Source organism: Chrysochloris asiatica, unplaced genomic scaffold (assembly GCF_000296735.1).
Source record: "Chrysochloris asiatica unplaced genomic scaffold, ChrAsi1.0 scaffold00132, whole genome shotgun sequence".
Taxonomy (NCBI): Eukaryota; Metazoa; Chordata; class Mammalia; order Afrosoricida; family Chrysochloridae; genus Chrysochloris; species Chrysochloris asiatica.
The window spans coordinates 6,016,507-6,035,673 of NW_006408650.1; the positions used below are offsets into that span (position 1 = coordinate 6,016,507).

Below are 19,167 nucleotides of genomic sequence, written 5' to 3' on the forward strand. Positions count from 1 at the left end.
TTTTTACTGAGTCTTTGGGGTTTTCCTACATATAGGATCATATCATCTGCAAATAGGGAGAGTTTTGCTACCTCTTTGCCAGTTTGGATGCCTTTAATTTCCCCGTCTTTCCGTATAGCTCTTGCTAAGACTTCCAGCACAATATTGAATAGAAGTGGTGAGGGAGGGCATTTGAAGGCTTGTTTTAATTTCCTTCAGCTTCAACCTGAACTTACATCTGAACAATTGATGGTCTGTTCTACAGTCTGCCCTCGTCTTATTTTGGCTAATGATATTGAACTTTTCCACAGTCTCGTCTCGCAGATAGAGTCAATTTTATTTCTATATATTCCATCTAATGAGGTCTATGAATACTGTTGTTGTTGTTGTTAAGTGCCATTGAGTCGGTTCCAACCCATAGTGACTTGTATAGGGTTTCCAAGGAGCAGCTGGTGAGCTTGAACTACCAACTTTACAGTTCAAAACTGACTTTGCAATCCAGTGCAGTAACTCACAGTGCCACACCAGGACTCCTCTTAGACTGTTTAGAGAAGGTATTTACAATAAATAATTCATTGGTCTTACAAAATTCTATCATTCGATCTCTAGCATCATTTCTATCACCAAACCCATATATTCCGATTACTGATTCCTCCTTTTTGTTTCCAACCTTTGCATTCCAATCACCAGTAATGATCAATACATCTTGATTCTATGTTTAATCAGTTTCAGACTGAAAAAGTTGATTGCTATTATTGTTAAGTGCTGTTGAGTTCCAACTTATAGTGACCCTGTATAGGGTTTCTGAGGAGCAGCTGGTGGGTCTGAACTGCTGATCTTGAGGGATCACATGCATGTAAGGTTATTGAACATACCATAGTTTGGGTCAGGTGCACCTTAGTCCTCAAACTGACATCTTTGCTCTTGAACACTTTAAAAAGGTCTTGTGCAGCAGATTTGCCTAATGCCATGTGTCATTTGATTTCTTGACTGCTGTTTCCATGAGTGTTGATGGTTGATCCAAGCAAAATGAAGTTTTTGACCACTTCAATCTGTTCTCCATGTATAATACTGTTACTTATTGATCAAAACATTTGAAAGGCTAGAAGTCCCAATTCCATGCACCAGCTACAGAAAAATGCTTCCTCACTGTTGGGGCAAAGTCCCCGGCATAATCTTCCCTTGGGTCTAGGAATTTCTCAGCAAAGGGACCCAGGGTCCAAAACTGCAAGTCTGCTCCCAACTCTTCTGTCTTGGTGGTAGGTGGTCCCTCTGATCCCTGCTTACTTGTTTAATCATTTTTATATCTCAAAAGAGATTTACTCAAGATGCAACCCAAACCAATAGAGCTCATTATGCACCCTGCTTCATTAGCATAATCCTGCCTCATTAACATCATGTTGTTGTTAGGTGTTGAGTGCCATCAAGTTGGTTCTGACTCCTAGTGACCCTGTATAGCATAGCAGCTAGTGGATTTGGACCACTGACCTTATCATACACCAGGACCCCATTAGCATCACAAAGGTTAGGGTTGACAACATGCAGGATAATCCATCAAGTCACCAAATGAAGAATAATTGCACAGCACCAAGAATCATGACCTACCCAAGTTGACACACATTTTGGGGGATGCAAAATTTAATCCAGCGTGGTACTGTGGGTTAATGCGCTGGACTGTAAAGTCAGTTTGAACTGCAAGGTTAGCATTTCAAGCTCATCAACTGCTCCTCAGAAACCCTATACAGGGTCACTAAGGGTTGATGCAATGGTACTTAACAACAACAACAACAATTTAATCCACAACAGGATTATCACAATTCAAGGTGTTGGAGGTGGACACACCCAGCGTCAGATTACCCAGTAAACAGCAATCTGTCCCTGGACCCACATCATTAATGCAGGTGGGGGATGAACTCCAGCTCAGAAGGAGAGCACCCCCTTCAGGTTGGAGTCCAGGTGGGTAGAGGTGTGTGTAGGTTTAAAGATGGAAAGTTAAAGAATTTAATAATAGCTAATAATTCTCTTTTTCCCCCATGAGACAGAAGAAATCAAATGACGTATTGCATTAGGCAAATCTGCTGCACCAGGTCTCTTTAAAAGTTTAAAGAGCAAAACTCTCAGTTTGGGGACTAAGGTGTGCCTGACCCATGCCATGTTATTTTCGATAAAATGCATATGAAAGTTGAACAAGGAATAAGGAAGAACGTCGAAGAATCAATGCTTTTGAACTATGGTGTTGGAGAAGAATAGTAAAAGCTCCATGGGCTGCTAGAAGAACAAGAAAATCTATCGGAAGAAGTACAGCCAGAATGCTCCTTAGAAGCCAGGATGGCCAGACTTCATCTTGCCTACTTTTTGCATATTGTCAGGAGGGACCCATTCCTGGAAAAGGAAACGTGGAGGATCAACAACAAAGAGGAAGGCCCTCAGTGAGATGGATAGACGTGGCATCAACAATGAGTTCATATGTAGCAACAGTTCGTATGAGCAGGACCAGGCAGTGGATCGTTCTGTTGTGCAGACGGTCGGTCGCTATGAGTCTGAACCAACTTGACAATTGCCCTAACAACAATGGTTCTTTTTTTCTGTGAGGTAGATAGCAAGTAATTTACTGAATGTGAGGGGCAGAAGTGGAATCTGGGGGCTGAGGGGGAGGTTCTGAGATTTTAACTACTGAGGAGAAGGTGCAGAGCAAGAGCTAAATAGCATCCGCAAAGGTTTTAGTGACTGAAAATCATTGTTGAAATTGAAAGACTTAAAATCATAAATTGTAAACAATACCCAAACCCAAACTAAAGTGACCCTGGGGACAGAGTAGAACTGATGCATAGCGTATCCAAGGTTATATGTAATCTTTTTCAGAGTCCTGGTATGACACTGTAGGATAAGCACTGGACTGCTAACCACAAGGTCAGGGATTCAAATCCACCGTAGCTCCTTGGAAACCCTATCCAGGGATGTTATGAGTCAGAATCGACACAACTGCACTTAACAACAACAATCTTAACAGAAACAGATGGCACCTTTCTCCCTTGGAGCAGCTGGTGGGTTCAAATCCATAGAGTTTTCAGTTAGCAGTCCAATGCTTAATCACTGTGCCACCAGGCCTCCTTAAGCAGCATCCATCAGCAAGAACCCCCAGGGGTGCAAACGATATTACATTCTGCCATTAAGTGAAAGGTTAGAGGTTCAAGCACCTCAGAAGAAACACCCCCAAAAGTCAGCCTTGGAAAACTAGGGTGCACAGTTCTATTCTAACACTCATGACATTGCCACGAATCAGAGTCTGCTAGCAACTGATAGTGATGCCTGGTAGCAGAAGACAAGGTGAGCTTCCCTGAGGAGCCATCCTCAGGTCAAGGGGGTCTATGTGGAATGCCCTTCTTGACCCTGCTCACCAGCTACTGAGGAGGTAGAAGAACCAACGGGGGCCTGATGATGCGTCTCCGGAGCTCAGGCGCCAAGGCTGTTCAGGCAGCCTTTACCCACCCACAACCCAGAAACAACAGTTGAGAGCTGAGAGCAGGTGGCCAGGCAGGCCCCTCCTTCGTGTGGACTGTTGACAGCTAGAGTCTGGGGTGCTTCACTGGTTTTTGAGACGGAAGGCCCTGGACTCCCACCCTGGGCCCTCCTACCGCTGCCAAACCCCTGCCCCACTATGTGCTGAAGGATCCAGCCTCAGGAGTTCCCCAGCTCTTCCCCAGTGGTCGGGGGCCCCAGGCTGGACCCCTTTGTCAAAAAAAGGAACGTCAGAACCCGCGCCAGAGAAGAACGCAGTGTCGGCATCCCGCGCCTCATGGGTGGGCCTCCACAACATTTCTCAGGGTGGTCGTCGGATTTTGTCTTCACCCTGTTGGCCCTCTCCAGCTGTCTTAGTGACGTGACCCGCATCCTGCCCGCCGGCATCCTGGTCCTTCGGAGACGAGTGCACCCCCGGGAACAGAAGCGGGGCGCGGAGCGCACAGTGCCCCCTGCGCCCCACGTCTCATCCTCCAGGGAGCGGTCGGTTCAGGAGGCGCCGCGGGGACGGGGACGGGGGCGGGCCGGGCGGGCGGGGTGACACCTCCCTGTGGCCCCGGCGGGCAGCGGAGCCGGCGGCACCTCGGGCACCTCCCTCAGCCCGAGCGACGGACGGGTGGACAAGTAGCCAGGGCTGCATGGGGCTCCCGCGCGGCGCGCGTCTCTGGCTGCTGCTGGCCGCCGCCAGCGCGGGATTAATCTTCGCATTCTTCTCCGGGGCGCTGGGGCCTCACCCCGCACCCCAGGCCCGAGGCAGGTAGGGCGGCGACGTGGGAGCCGACGGGGCGGGCGCGGGGTCAGTAGAACGCCTAACCTGGGACTCGCGGGTCGCTTGCTGCCTTCGGTGCGCCCTCCGTGCCAACCCCTCTGGAGCAGCCCTGACCGAGGGCCCTTGTTGTATTTCGCTCCTGCCAGCCGCCCTAGTAGCTGTTCACGGTGGCCTCACGCCCTAGAAGCACTTTCTATTGTCCAATTTGGGCTAGGTCACGTGAGTGAGTCCAGTGTGTGTGATGGGAACCCATACTTGGCAACGTCACATTTCTAGACTCTACTCTTTAAAATAGGGACCCAATTCTCCCAGCTTTCAACCTTGCCCCGTTGGGACGCTAAGCCAAGCGTGCCTTCCTTCCATCTTTCTGGTTTCTAGCCTTCTCTGGAGCGCTTTACTTCTGTTGAAGATAAACAGGGCAGATTCCCTAGAAGGAAGTGGGGCTGATCCTGGGCTCCATCCAAGCCCCACTCCTGCCCCTCCTTTGCTTACCCTGGGCGCCTTCCTTTCATCTGCACCCCACAAGGAGAAACCTGAGAGCTTGCCTTTGGCAAGGGACGGTTCCAGTTACTGAAGAAGCCTCAGATGCATTTAGCTTGCTTTCTGGGAAGCTTGGGAAAGTCCTTGGCCCCATGCCATCACCCACCTCTTCATAACCCTGTTGGTGCCTGACCTACCTTGTTCCAGGTATAAGGATATGAAAACAAACATAATATACTGTCTCAGGAAACCAGTTCCAAGTTTGGACACGGAGTTGCAATATGATTGAGTTACTCTTAGACCAAAGGGTGTTCCAGCTAACTTTCTTTGGAATCAGAAGTTGCATAATGAGAAGGGTTGGTGTATTAAGAAAGAGGATCCTTATCAATTATTTGTAAAGATGTTTAAAAACACTAAGTGTTTATGAGTCCAGGCACCAGGGCAGCGGGGGTTGGCACCCACCTTACTCTGGCTTGGTCACAACCTCCAGGCTCTGAATTCCCAGACAGCATGGGGCTGCACAGGGGTGAATGGGGTGGGGGTTGGCCACACTTAAAGTCACCAGGGGACAGTGGGAAACAGGAAGGAAGTACATTTTTACAGTGGTCAGTGCCCAACGTGAATGTGTGCTGCCAGGCCACCATCTGTGTCCAGATCTGCCTGCAAAGGTTCACGGGATGAGCTAGCGATGGCTGGCTGGGATACCATTCACCAACCAGTCTGTCTTCTTTCTTTGGTGCCTCTGGCTCAGCCTCTCCTTCCAAAATTCTGCTAGTTTGCTGTTTAATTTGGCTACTGGAGACTCAAAGAGGAGTTGCCCACTTATATGAGGACCAACTGATGGCTGAACATTTGGAAATCACCAAGACCCATATTTTCAGCCCAGTGAATTAATAAGAGGTCAGGCCACTTCTCCCCTTTGATGTAACAGCCTTAATGCACCCAATTTTGTGACTGAGACTCAATGACACGTAAATTCTGTGTCTACACACTAAGGCCAACTTAGTGGAAATTTAGACTGTTCAGATATTTGGAAAAACAGAGGTTTTTCAGCAGAGGTTGAAAAAACTAGGGTGGTTAATATGTGAAGACTTTTTGACATTGTCTTAGACAAAGAATAAAGGGGACAATTGTTGGTAAAGGCCATTGAATCTGTTCCAACTCACAGTGACTCTGTAAATCTTTGCAGGAACAGAAAGCCTCATCTTTCCCTGGCAGAGAAGCTTGTGAGTCAAATGGCCAACCTTATGGCTAGCAGGCCGATGCTTATCCTTTAAAAAACATTTGTTGTTGTTGTTGTTAAGTGCCATCGAGTCGGTTCCGACCCATAGCAACCCTAAGCAGGGTTTCAACATTTTAGTACAACTTTAAAAGAGGTTTACTGTACATCCACTCTACCTCAACAAAGCTTTGGAAAATCCTTCATCTTTAAAAAAATCCAGTATCTACCTGTTTCCTTATCTCTTGGTGATACTTGCATGGTTGCAAATCAGGGCTTAGCCTCCGTGGAGAGCAGGGTAGGAGGGAATAGCATTCTCCACTGTGTGACCATCCAGAGCTAGGAACTTTGGACCAGTTGCCTGGCTACAATGTGAGTTCAGGAAGAAGGGAGCTTAGAGTTGTGGAGACAAAGTTCACGGAGTCTCAAAGTCTAAGGACAGGGCTCTTCGTTGCAAATTAGAGTGGAATCCAGTCTGGGGATTTACTCGTGACTTAATGGCTCAAACACAGGGATTTCCAGACTTGTCAAATTAAGAAAAGGAAAGGAGACCAGGATAGATACAGGACTACTAGTTGCTATCGATTTCAAGCATGATTTCATAAAAGAAAGGATATTTCAAAGCCAAAGAAATTACTACGAATACAAGAGGGCTTAAAAAAACTGTTGCAAAAGTCCCATGATCTTTTCATTCCATTTTATGACCTTGTTGTTGTTGTTGTTGTTAAGTGCCGTGGAATTGGTTCTGACTCATAGTGACCCTCTTATGACCTAGCTTAAGTGAATTTAGTTTTATGAAAAGTGCACTCTGTTGTCCACCTCCAGGCTGATGAGACTTCTTTGAGGGACAGGAGAGAGATCTCAAAGCCTCCCTGAGACTGAGGATACAATGAAATCAAGTTTCAAGGGACAGTCCCCAAAACTCACTGCCCTTGTAAATTCCAACTCATAGCTGACTCAACGCTACAGGACAGATTAGAACTGCTCCCTAGGCTTTCCAAGACCGTCAATATTTACAGAAGCAAATGCCCACATTTTTCTCCCTCGAACAGCTGGTGGGTTTGAACCACCAACCTCTCAGTTAGCAGTCAAGTGCTTTAACCACTGTGCCATCAGGGCTCCCTGGCTCCTCTGCAGAGGGGTCATACTGTGCTGGTGGGGAGGATCTCGGGGTTATGTGGGTACATATAAGGCAGCCAGTCTGTGGGGAGTAGTTCTGCCCTGCTCTTTCTGGCCTGCACCTCCAAGGTCTTACTGGAAACCTGGTAGGAAGACCCCAGACCTCCTTGTCCCTCATCTGGAAACCTTTGCTTCCCTTGAAATGGACATTCCAGAATTCTCCTCCTGCTGCTCCCTTGTGGATGCTGGGGACTGGGAAGGGTCTGGGAGAAGAAGCCGGACCACTCTTTTGAATAGATGAGGACCCCTGTTCCTCCCTTTCTGCTTGCCCTCTACCCTGATTGTAGGACTGTGGGGAGGAGGAAGGGCAGGAACATTAATCCCATAACCTCGGTCCGGAAGGGGCATTTATGTCATGGTAATTCCTGACACAAGGTATAATAAAGCCTGAGGAAGTCAGGACCCTCATAAGGTGGAAACCTGCTAGAGAAGCAACATGCAACCGTTTTCCACTAAGGGAAGGTGATAGAGACGTTAAAGGTGGAAAACGTGGGAGATCCAGGAAAACACACAGGTCTGTCGAGTTCCGTTGTAACCCTTTTCATTGTACATCCTTCCCTGCCTCCTGTGAGTAACCATGGCTGACATTGAGAAGGTGCTTTTATAGGAGATAACATCACTTCTTCCTAACCTCGTCCAGGGATGAGCTCACTCCTTACCATTACCTCTGCTGCACAGATAAAGAGATTGAGGTTCTGAAAGGTGAAGTAACTTGCCTGAGATCATACAGTTGGCAAGCTGTCGAGTCAGGATACCAAGTCACGCCCTGCCCCATGATCCAGCCCACAGGAGCAAACCACCCCAAGTGGAAGAGGGCCCGGAGACCCCCTCAGACGGTCACAATTCCTCGTAGGCAATTCCACTACTTCTATGAACCCCCCATTTCTGCCACGTGCTAAAGGATTTGTTTTCAGGGCAGGATGTAGCAAGGAGTCTACTATTTTGTGTACTTAAAGAGAGAGACCTGAGTGAATCTCAGAGCACAAAAGTAGAGGACCCAGGTAACAGACACCTTTGTATCCTGATGGGTGGACTTTGTCAACCCTCAGAACCAAGAGATCAGTCCAGGAAATCTCAAAGGGCAGGTGAGACCCCCTGACAGGGCCAAGTCAGGTTCTGGCTTTATGTCTGTCTTCTCCTGCAGGGACACCGCATCATCCAGGGCATTCTTCAGATCCAACCCGTTGAATTCCGAGGCAAGAAAGGTACAGTGGTTACTCACTCCAATGCAGCCACTTTGAGCATCCTCGATTCAGGGGAGAGGAAGAAAGAGGAGACGAGCAAACAAGAATATTCTTGTAAAATTGTGGGATGGACACACACACACACATACATACACACACGCTGCATGTGCTGTGGCCTCACCCATCCGTAGCTAGTATTACAATTCAGCATCAGATTTCAGACTACCCTCCTTCTACCACATCCTAATAACTCATGGGCTGCTACCCTTCCGACGCCTACTTCCACCAGCAAACCTTGGGTCTTTTTCAAGGTAAAGTGCCTTCCGTTGTGTAGCATTTATAGATTTCTTAACCATTTACTAACTATGCTACCTGTAGGTTCCCATCTATGGTTTTATGGGTCAATGACATAGTTTCTGATTTCCCACACAAGCCCTGAGTTTTTGACTGCACAGTTTTGCACAGTGAGGACATTTTTAGGCACTCCTATATATCACCAGGAGTCCTGGTGTGGCACTCTGGGTTAATGCGCCAGACTGCAAAGCCGTTTGAACTGCAAGGTCGACGGTTCAAGCTCACCAGCTGCTCCTTGGAAACCCTACACAGGATCGCTATGGGTCGGAATCGAATCGACGGCACTTAACAGCAAGAACATATCATCATAGTGGTTATGAATCAGGCTGCTAACCTCAGGGTCAGCAGTTCGAAACTACCAGCTGTTCCATGGGAGAAAGATGAGGTTTTCTGCTCCCGTAAAGATTGACAGCCTTGGACACCCTGTACAGGGTCGCTATGGGTCAGAACCGACTCCACGGCACATTACCACTACCACCACCATGTGGGGGAATAAAAAAAGAAGACCCTCAATGAGATCATTGAACATAGCAGCAGCAAGAGGCTCCAACAGTTGTGAGGATGCAGCAGCAGGACCAGACAGTGTTTAGTTCTGAGTTGGGACTGTCTTGACGGTGCTTGAGAGAAGTGTCACTTGAGAGAAGAAATTATTGCAGCTTTTTCTTGCCTTGTTCTTTGATGAAACCAAGGGCTTCACAAAAGGCCCTTTCAGTGTTGGTAGGACTTTGAACCGGTTCGGTCCAGGTTTGACCCTCTGTTGAGAATTTGCCTCTCCACCCCAGATAGACAGAACCAGGATTGATGGTTTAACAAGGTCCCCAGGGGATTTCTTATAGACCCACAAGGGATTCTTATCATCTCATTAAAATGAAATTCTGATTCTGTCTACCTAGGATCTCACTCACTGCCGACTCATAGTGATGGGGTTTTTTGAGGCTGTAAATCCTGGTGTACATTAAGCATTGGACTGCTGACCCCAAGGTCGGTGGCTGAAATCTATCAGCCACTCCTCAGAAACCCTATCCTGGGTCACTGACTGCATTTAACAACAAATATTTACAGAAGCAGAAGACCTCATCTTTCTGGTGAGTCTCAACTTCTGATCTTGTGGTTAGCAGAGCAGTGTTTATCCTGCAGGACACCTCCGGTGGAAATGCAGATTCTCAGAAGGAGTTCCTAACTCACCGGTTCAAAGCCCTGGGTGACTAAATCCCGACCCAGGCCCAGGCTGTGTGGGATTCCCAGACAATCCTTCTACTCATAGCATCCCTATAGGACAGAACAGAGCCTCCCCTTTGGGCTTCAACACTGTAAATCTTTATGGGAGCAGCCTCAGCTTTCTGCCTGGCAGAGGTTGGTGGGGTCGAATGCTGACTTTATGGTTAGCAGCTCAGAGCTTAACCCACTACGCCACCAGGGCTTCTCCTCCAGGAGAAAGGCTGTCTTAAAGCTCCTCAGTGGCCTTTTGACACCCACATCATACAGACGGACTCAGACCCCTTCCACGGAAAGGCAGAAGGATCATATTCCTTTTTTGGGAAACACCCCAAAGTTTCTCCAGGAGTAAGGTGAAGGATTATGAAGGCCAGAACCATGAGACCTGGGGGAAGGGCTGGGGAGGGTAAATCTAGAAAGTTCTCTGACTGCTGGACCACAGGCTAGCTCTCCTCACAAATCCGGGGGTGGCCAAATTTGGTGGGGGTAGGTCAACCTATGTCTCCCTTCCAACTCTCCTAGGGGTCTCTGGACTCCCCACCTGCCTTTACCCCCACCTAACTGAACTTTTCATCCTCTCACCTACAGAGGCGGCTATCCCGATGCCCACTTTTCTTTAGCATTCAGCGACACCCCCATTTCCAGAAGCTGTTTAATTTCTCCGTTCCAGTGCTACTGGGGGGGCACTCCTTCACCCAGGAGCTCTGGGACAGCCTGAGCCAACACAAAGCCCCCTATGGCTGGCAGGGGCTCCCCCATCAAGGTAACCACACACTACCCTTCCTCCTCAGCTGATCCCACCGCCTGCTCTTGGCCAAGGCAGAGTGCTTTCCCTCACAACACCCATAACAAGGACCTCCCTGTCCCTGCTTTCCTCTCAGATGGCTTGACTGGGGCTGTGTATCACTCCCACTTTACCTCAGACTCTGAGGGGCTTGGTGAGAGGGCTGCCCCCTCGGAGTGACTCACACAATCTTGAGACCTCTTTGGCACCAGTGTCCAAAAGCAGCTGAGGACAGAGGCCATGGGGACCTCCCACAGCCTGGCTCATTGTGCTTCTGTGGAAACCACCCACTTCACTGTCCAGAGCCCCTGCCCCACCCCACCACATTCCTCAGCTTCTTTCCTTTGGGAATGTGCACAGCCTTGGGAGGACTCTTTATTCTGAGTTCTGGAGGACAAAGAGGGTCCAGTCAAGTGTTTCCTCCTCCACCTTCCTCTCCCTCCATCTCTGTGCACTGAGAGGCATCGGCTCAGGCCTCAGGTGAGGTGGAACACCTACCTCATCCAGGTCATCTTTGGGAGCTTCCAGATGACCCTTCTGACCCCTTCCTTGTACCCCGTTGTCCTGCACCTACAGACATTGCCTCCACCCTGAACCTTCTGAACGACTCAGACAGTGGGGAGCTGTTAGGGACCTCCAGAGAACCACATTCAGACTGCATTCGGTGTGCTGTGGTGGGTAACGGAGGGATTCTGAATGGTTCCCGCCAGGGTCTGAACATCGATGCCCATGATTATGTGTTCAGGTATGTAGGCCAGGGACCAGGAGGGGACAGGAGAGAAAAGTCAGGTGGAGAGAACATTTCTGAAAGTCGGAACCCTGGGCAGCACTGACTGTTGTCAGAACTAGCTTGGTAGGATGGACAGGCATGGACAAAGGAAAATGCCAACAGCACACTGTGGTAACACAGCCGAGGAGCAGCCAGGGCCGTATTTAGCCACTGATAGGGAGTCCTTGAGATCTGAAGATGGTTGCAGACAGCTGGTGTTGCCAGGGCAGTTGGGAGTGGATAGGCATGAGGGAGCTATGGGGCTGGAAGGACAAACAGACGGGTTTACCACAGACACTGGTGGGCCTCTCTTTCTACCAGACTCAATGGTGCTGTGATCAAAGGCTTTGAGGATGACGTGGGCACCAAGACTTCATTCTATGGTTTCACTGTGAACACAATGAAGAACTCCCTCATCTCCTACAGAAATCTGGGCTTCACCTCCGTGCCACAAAAAAAGGTAAGGCCTCTGATGGACCTTTGTTCCTGGAACCTTCTCCACGGGTGGACCACAGGGGACATGAACCTGGGCCTACGGATGGAGAGTGGTGCCAAGATCTTGGGTATAGGTGATGGAGCCAGCTGAGGGAAGGAGGGCTTGGTCAGGGAGATACAGGACTCCTTTGGACCCGGGGGTGCTCTATGTGCTGGGCACTTTAAACACAGCCTGTCAACCCCCTTCTACAGGTGAGGAGCTGATGTCCAACCTCACAAGGCCAGCAAAGGATCAGGCAGGATTCAAGCCCAGACTGCCCACCCTCTTTGGTGAAACCAACCTGTTGTTCCTCGCAGGGGGAATAGTATTTACTGAGTACCCACTCTTCCCAGGAGGAGCTCTGGTAGCATAGTGGTTACGAATCGGGCTGCGAACCGCAAGGTCAGCAGTTCGAAACTACCAGCTGCTCCGCGGGAGAAAGTTGAGACTTTCTGCTCCTGTAAAGATTTACAGCCTCGGAAACCCTGTACAGGGTCGCTATGAGTCAGAACCGACTCCACGGCACATAACAACAGCAACTCTTCCCAGAATTATCCTTGGCACACACTCAACTGTCATAACAGCCCCAAGTTGAGGTCCTAGAGTTGTGGATGACAGCTAACTTTCCCCAGAGCCTGTGACCCAAGAGACAGATGAGAAACTGTGGTCCTTTTATGACTTAAGTTCTAGGGCTCTGAGAGATCCCCGAATGTGCCCAAGGTCACATAGCTAGACTTTGAACCCAGACCCCCCTTAATGTCAGATCTCGGTTGTTCCCGACTAGAAGAAGGTATGACTTCTTGCGTTTTCATAATAGTTCTGTGAAAGTTTTATTACTCAGAAACTGGGGTCCAGAGAGGTTGAGAAGCCTGCCCAAGGTCACACTAGTAAGTAGGAGGACCAGGATTTGAATCTCTTGCTGGCCACCAGCTTCTTGTAACTAGTCAACATCATACCATGTTTCCCTTCGAGTCCTTTAAGTACCACAAGAAGGGTTAGGAAGCGCCCAGGACAAGGGCTTCTATGGCACTGTTGTTGTTGTTGTTAAGTGCCATCGAGTCAATTCTAACCCATAGTGACCCTGTATAGGGTTTCCAAGGAACAATTGGTGAGCTTGAACCACCGACCTTGCAGATCAAACGACTTTGCAGTCTGACGCATTAGCCCACACAGCGCCACACCAGGGCTCTGTGGCACTGGATGGATCCAAACTGAGTGTTGCTTCTCTAACTATGGAATTCAGGGGTGTCACAGACATAGTGCCTCTGCCACCAATTCCCCACCAGAGAACCTCTCTTAGCTTTATTTCAGGTGAGGCTACAGTACTTGCATGAGTTAGCCAATGCTACCTAACAAATTTCCCCACTACGTCAAGGTTTTAAACAACACACACTTAACTAGCTCACAGTTCCTGTGGGTGCGGAATTTGAGAGCAGCTATGAGGAGCCCTGGTATGGAGCTGTGGGTTAATGCGCTAGACTGCAAAGCCATTTGAACTGCAAGGTCACCAGCTGCTCCTTGGAAACCCTATCCAGGGTCGCTATGGGTCGGAAATGACTTGACGGCACTTAACAACAACAACATGAGGAGTCCTGGTGTGGCGCTGTGGGTTAATGCACTGGATTGCAAAGTCAGTTTGAATCTCAAGGTTTGTAGTTCGAGCTCACCAGCAGCTCAGCAGAAACCCTATACAGAGTAGCTATGGGTCAGAACCGACTCAACGGCACTTAACAACATGGGGGATTTGGGCTAGGGTCTCTCAGGTGGTCAGGACTGGCAAGGGCTGTCTTCATATGAAGGCTCTGTTGGAACTGGAGTCAAGACAGTGTGTCCACAGGATACAAAAGGCAGCTTTTCACAGGGCAGCAGAGCGAGTAACCCCAAGAGAGTACAAGGAAGCCACAGGGCTGGGGTCATCAGTGAGTGGCCTGGTCCCCAGACCCCCACACCATCTCTTCCACTTTTTCCAGTTTGTGCACAAAGGTTGGTCATTAGGCTTCACCCCTTATAGGAAGGAGTATCAAAGGATTGTGAGAATGTTTTACAACCACAGTCCTCCAGGAAATGGACAATCTCTGGTCAGACCAGGTAGTGGAGAAGGGAAGAGGGAGGCTCGTCCACTTTGAGTTCAAATCTGTCTTGTCATCATTGGTGCTCAGTGTCTGTCTTTCCCTCACAGGATCTGCGCTATATCTTCATTCCCTCAGGCCTCCGCGACTATCTGATGCTGAGGTCGGCCATTCTGGGGGTGCGTGTCCCCAAGGGCTTTGATAAAGGGGACAGGTGAGGAGCTAAAGAGGGTTGGGATGCTATGATGTTGTGGTTCCTCCTTTGCGCCCAGGGCCTGTGAGGTGTGGAAACAGTAGGTGAAGACTGCAGGGACAGTTCACAGTCCCAAGGGCCTTCTGGAGGCAGGTGGCAAAATCTCTGAGAGGAACATGACAGAGCGTTGGGAATGCTACTGAGTCTAGAGCTGTGATGATTCTGTGGGCTGCTAATCACAACGTTGGCAGTTCAAATCCACCAACTGCTCCAAGGGAGAAAGATGAGGCAAGCTGCTTCCATAAAGATTTATAATCTTGGAAATTTTAGAGAGCAATTCTAATCTGTCCTATAGGTCTATTATAACTGGGAATTGACTCTGTGGGCTCTGGAAGTGGGGTTTGGGGGCTTGGGACTGTTAATCTCTGGGCCCCAGTAACCTTCCTGGGGTGGTGGTCTCAGTGTTACTGCTGAATAGTGGGTCAGGCTCCTCTGCTCAGGCCCTGTCTCAGTGTCCAGCGGCCCCCTCAGCTGCTGGGAACAGGCTCATAGGGTGGTCCCACAGCTGTGGCAGGGGTACACTGTTTCACGAAGCTAAGAGAAGGGGCGGGTGCTAGTGTCCAAAGGTCCCCTAGGCTTGGTCCTGCACGTGGGAACAAAGGGTACTTTGTCTTCTCCCACCTGCCTGCCTGGCAGGCCTCATCCAGCTCTTCCAAACCCGAGGTCTGCCCCGGCTGCCAGGCTCACCCCCAAAGAGCAGTCTGACGATTACCTAACAATTACTCCCTGTGAGGAGAGGGGCTTTGTGACACAGGCAGACAGGGCTCTTAGGGGGAACTCCCTCAGAGTCAGTGGGTGGACAAGAAGCCTTCCCAACACCAATGAGCTCCCCATCCCACACCCCCGGTCCGTCCCCGATCCAGTCCCCCTCCCAGTCCCGTTCCAACAACATCAACAACATCAACAACATCATCACCACCCCCACCCAACAGCGCTCCAGCTCAGGGGGCCTAGCCCAATCCCCGTCCCCCTCCCCATCCCCCACCCGAGGAGGCTCCTCTTCCCGACAACCTTCTCACCCGCCCACCCCCTCAGCCTCCCAGCCTTCCTCGCGGGCTTCCTCCCTGACCCCCAGTCCACACGTCCAACATGTGCCCCGAGGGCCGGCCCAGGGTCCCACTCCACCCACCTCCAAATCTCCCTCCCAGTCGGGTTTAAAGCCCATCTCTCGAAACCCTTCCCAAACCCCCACCATACCCCTGGCCAAGTCCATCTCCCCCACCGACTCTGCCTCCTTCATTGGCCCCATTCGCAGAATCCCATCCTTCATCACCCCCTATGTGCCCCGCTTCTTGAAGGAACCCCCCTTCTTCCAGCCCCCAACAGTACCACTCCCCCAAAACCACTGCTTCCCCTCCCCCTTTCCCTGCCCGCCCCCTCCGGCACCCCCTCTCCCTGATTCCTTCTACTTCCCTCTGCTCCCCCCACCTCCCCACCACCCCCGGGTCAGCTGCTCCTTCCCCACCCCCCCAGCCCTGTTCACACCTCCATCCTCCCTCTCCTATTCACTGCCCACGGATGTGCTGGTCAGCGGGAAGCCGCACGTAGTCCCCAGCGTGCTGCCGGCCACCTTCTACACCCCCTTCTCCCGCTTCTACACCCACCCCCGGCCACAACCATCTGGCCGCCGCCACATCCCCATGCAGCCCCTGGCCCACATGCCAACTTATGACGTGAGCTTGGGTCGCTCTGTCCACTTCTTTCGTGGGTCCTAGGCCCCAGACCTACTTTGGACCAGAAGTTTCTGCCAGTAAATTCAAGCTGCTTCACCCAGACTTCATCCGCTACCTGACTGAGAGGTATGGTGGGGGACTGGGGGTGGGGGAGGGGCAGGGGGGGCGAGGACAGAGTTCCTCCCTGAAGTCCACTCCCTCATCCCCCCTGCCCATCAGGAGCCCTAGTACAGGAACTGTAAGGAGAGTCCAGTGCTGAATTGGCCGTTTGAAAGACTTCATTCTATTGTTTAGTTTCTGACTTACTGGAACTGGAGGTGTTTATCTGTCAGAGAAGGAATGGGCAGGAGACAAGGAGATTTGTAAGGTGTAGGACAGTCTCAGGGTATTGGAGACAGAGTGGCCCAATGGGAGTTTGAACCTACTCAGTGGTACCTTAGAAGAAAGTCCTGGTGATCTGCTTCCCTTAAGATGACGGCCTATGAAGCAGTTTACCACATGGGGCTGTCATGAGTCACAACCAACTCGACAGCAGTGGATTTCTTTGGAGCCAAATACCTCTTGTCTGTCAGTTTCTCGTACTGTGGTGGCTTGTGAATTGCTGTGATTCTGAAAGCTATGCCACCGTTATTTTAAATACCAGCAGGGTCACCCATGGTAGACAGGTTTCAGATGAGCTTCCAGACGAAGACAGACTAGGAAGAAGGAGTGACGAACTACTTCCGAATATCTCTAGTCACTGAAAACTTTATGAATAGCAGAGAAACACTGTCAGATACAGTGCCGGAAAATGAGCCCCTCAGGTCGGAAGTTCTCAAGAGCTGCCTCCTCAAAGTAGAGTTGAAGGTGGAGGGTCAGAGAAAAAGAGGAAGACCCCCCAGCGAGATGGATTGGCAAAGTGGCAGCATCAATGGGCTCAAGTGTGGCAACAATTGTGAGGTTGGCCTAGGACCAGGCAGTGTTTCATTCTATTGTGCATAGGGTCGCTGTGAGTCGGTATCAACTCGACGGCACCTAACAACAACAAAATATAGTGAGTAGAGGCCAGGGATGCTACTCAACATCCTGTGTGTCATAAGCTAGCCCAGCCACAGAGAAGAATCTGCCCCAAATGGCAGCAGTGCTGGGACTGAAAAACCCTGTTGTAGCCCATGGAAGCTGGTACCTCAAGGCAACGTAGATGGGGAGGCTGGGTTGGCCCAGCAGGCACAGCAGAGGACACAGGCTCAGGTCAGCGGTCAGGGCCCAAGGTCACCACACTGAGGCCTCACTTAGGACCGTGTGTACCCTCATAGCAGACCCCAGACACAGGACCTGCACCCTGAGCCAAGGTTTGGGTAGAGACACTTGGCTCTCGGCTGTATGCTGAGGTCACTGCTGCCCCGAGCATTCTGGTTACTTTGCAGTTGTGGGTGGAAGCCAGTGAGCTGGGCAGGGGTCAGGCTCGCTGAAGGAGTCCAGGAACGAGAGCATGGGGACAGTCCTTCCCCATGGCTCTTCTAGGCCGCCTTCTCCCTCTTTCTCTTCCCCACTCCCTCACCAAGGTGCTTTATTTCCACCAAAGTTTAGTTCACCTAGGACTTCCCTGCCAAAATGAGGGAAATTGTTGAGACAGAAGGACTGGTTTTTGCAGTTTTCCAGCTCATATGACCCAGTGAAGTGTTCAACAGGGACAGCCAGTCCTGAGCTAGTGTGTTGAGTCTGCGTGTCCTCTGGCGTTTTAACGTCTTTCTTTGCTTCCAGGTTTTTGAAATCAAAGTTGATTAAGACAAAGTTTCGAGATCTATATATGCCTAGTACTGGCGCCCTTATGCTACTGACAGCTTTGCATACCTGTGACCAGGTAAGAAGCCCCTTGGTTGAAACAAGATTTGATCTTTCTTGTGAGGTCTATCAACACCCTATCTGCATTTCTCTCCTCTGGGGAAAGACACCCTCAACTAAAGGAGCAGAAGCAGGTACCACAGTGGATGTGCCCCTTAGCCCAGGCCCCTCTCAGCCACAGCTCCCAGGCTAGCCTTGCCTCTTCCCCCTCAGCTCCCACTTCCCCAAGGCAGCCCCTCTGAGATCCAGTGCCTCTTCTGAAAGCAAAATCTTCTCAGACAGGACTGATCAGGGACCATTCTCATATGGGATGTTCTAGAACTGGGGATGGGCAGTAAGTTGAGTCTTTGGCACCAGAAGTCTTGGAGGTCACTTCAGAAGCATGCATTGTGCTGGGCAGGGGAGGAGGTAAGCAGCAGTTTTCAAGGGAAGTTCAGGAGCCAGAAAGAGCTCAGGACCTGGAGGTACACCCCAGTTCACTCGGGCAGGACTCTGGGGCCTGCAGTCCCCACTGGTGTGGAGACACTGTCGTCCCAGGCTTTTCTCTCTACCCTTGTACTTCATGATGCTGAAAACCAAGCTCTGCCACTGCTCACCAGCCATGTGACTGGGGACTCGTTTGGTGACCTCCCGAGACCCGGTCCCCCACTTGTACAAGGAGGATAATCATACTTGATGGTTACAAGGCCATAGTGAGAAAATGTGGGCAGGAGCTCAAAGTGTGGGGTGTGACTGCTATTTATCTGTCTCTTCTCTCCAAGAAGGTGGGGGATGGTCTGTCTTTAAGTTGGGGTCACTTCCCCCCAGTCCATCATTTGCTCCGTCAATGCTAACTCATGACTGTCCCGACAGGTCAGCGCCTATGGGTTTATCACCAGGAACTACCGGAAATTTTCTGAGCACTATTTCGACCAAGTCAAGAAGCCACTGATGTTCTACGTGAATCACGACATGCCTCTGGAAGCCATCCTATGGCGGGAGCTGGACAAGGCTGGCATCATCCAGCTATACCAGCGCTGATCCCCAGCACCTGTGTCCTTCGTGTCCCCTGGCTGGGTTGTGGCTCTCCGGCCTTTGTCTTTCCAACCTATGGGAGTTCTCAATTCCCCTCAACCCTCAGCTTCTTCCCAACATGGGACATAGAAGGAGGTCTGTGCAGGACACTGACGTGTCCCTGATTCATCCAAGAGAGCCCCTTCAAGGTCCAAGACAGACACCCTAACCTTGAGCCAGAAAAATGAGCTGCTTCACATAGACCACTCCAAGGATGAGGTGACTCTGACCAACAAGGAGCAGATTATCTCAGAGCTGAGCTTCTCAAAGCCAGTGGTTGGTACCAAGCTACAGGAATATCAGTGGAGCGACTCAGGGCTGGCCAATCGTACCAAAGTACCTGGAGTGATTCAGGACAGATCAACAGTA

At 50.4% G+C, this 19,167-nt stretch overlaps 1 protein-coding gene across 1 annotated transcript; it reads left to right on the plus strand.

Annotated features, from left to right (window-relative positions):
• The first annotated feature begins 4,136 nt into the window (after positions 1 to 4,136).
• On the plus strand, positions 4,137 to 18,765 carry ST6GALNAC2 (ST6 (alpha-N-acetyl-neuraminyl-2,3-beta-galactosyl-1,3)-N-acetylgalactosaminide alpha-2,6-sialyltransferase 2). Its single transcript, XM_006869664.1, has 10 exons — positions 4,137 to 4,255; positions 4,375 to 4,486; positions 8,290 to 8,451; positions 10,487 to 10,661; positions 11,259 to 11,427; positions 11,773 to 11,911; positions 14,106 to 14,209; positions 15,964 to 16,047; positions 17,665 to 17,764; positions 18,598 to 18,765. Exons 1-10 carry the CDS (start codon positions 4,137 to 4,139, stop codon positions 18,763 to 18,765), a joined length of 1,332 nt encoding a protein of 443 aa, XP_006869726.1.
• The last annotated feature ends 402 nt before the right edge of the window (positions 18,766 to 19,167 follow it).

Excerpts from the sequence above, each read along its gene's own strand:
- ST6GALNAC2 (XM_006869664.1), top strand. The coding sequence starts at position 4,137 with ATGGGGCTCCCGCGCGGCGCGCGTCTCTGGCTGCTGCTGGCCGCCGCC. Across the intron at positions 4,256-4,374 it reads GCACCCCAGGCCCGAGGCAG|CCCTGACCGAGGGCCCTTGT; the intron begins GTAGGGCGGCGA and ends CCTCTGGAGCAG. Across the intron at positions 4,487-8,289 it reads TCCAATTTGGGCTAGGTCAC|GGACACCGCATCATCCAGGG; the intron begins GTGAGTGAGTCC and ends CTTCTCCTGCAG.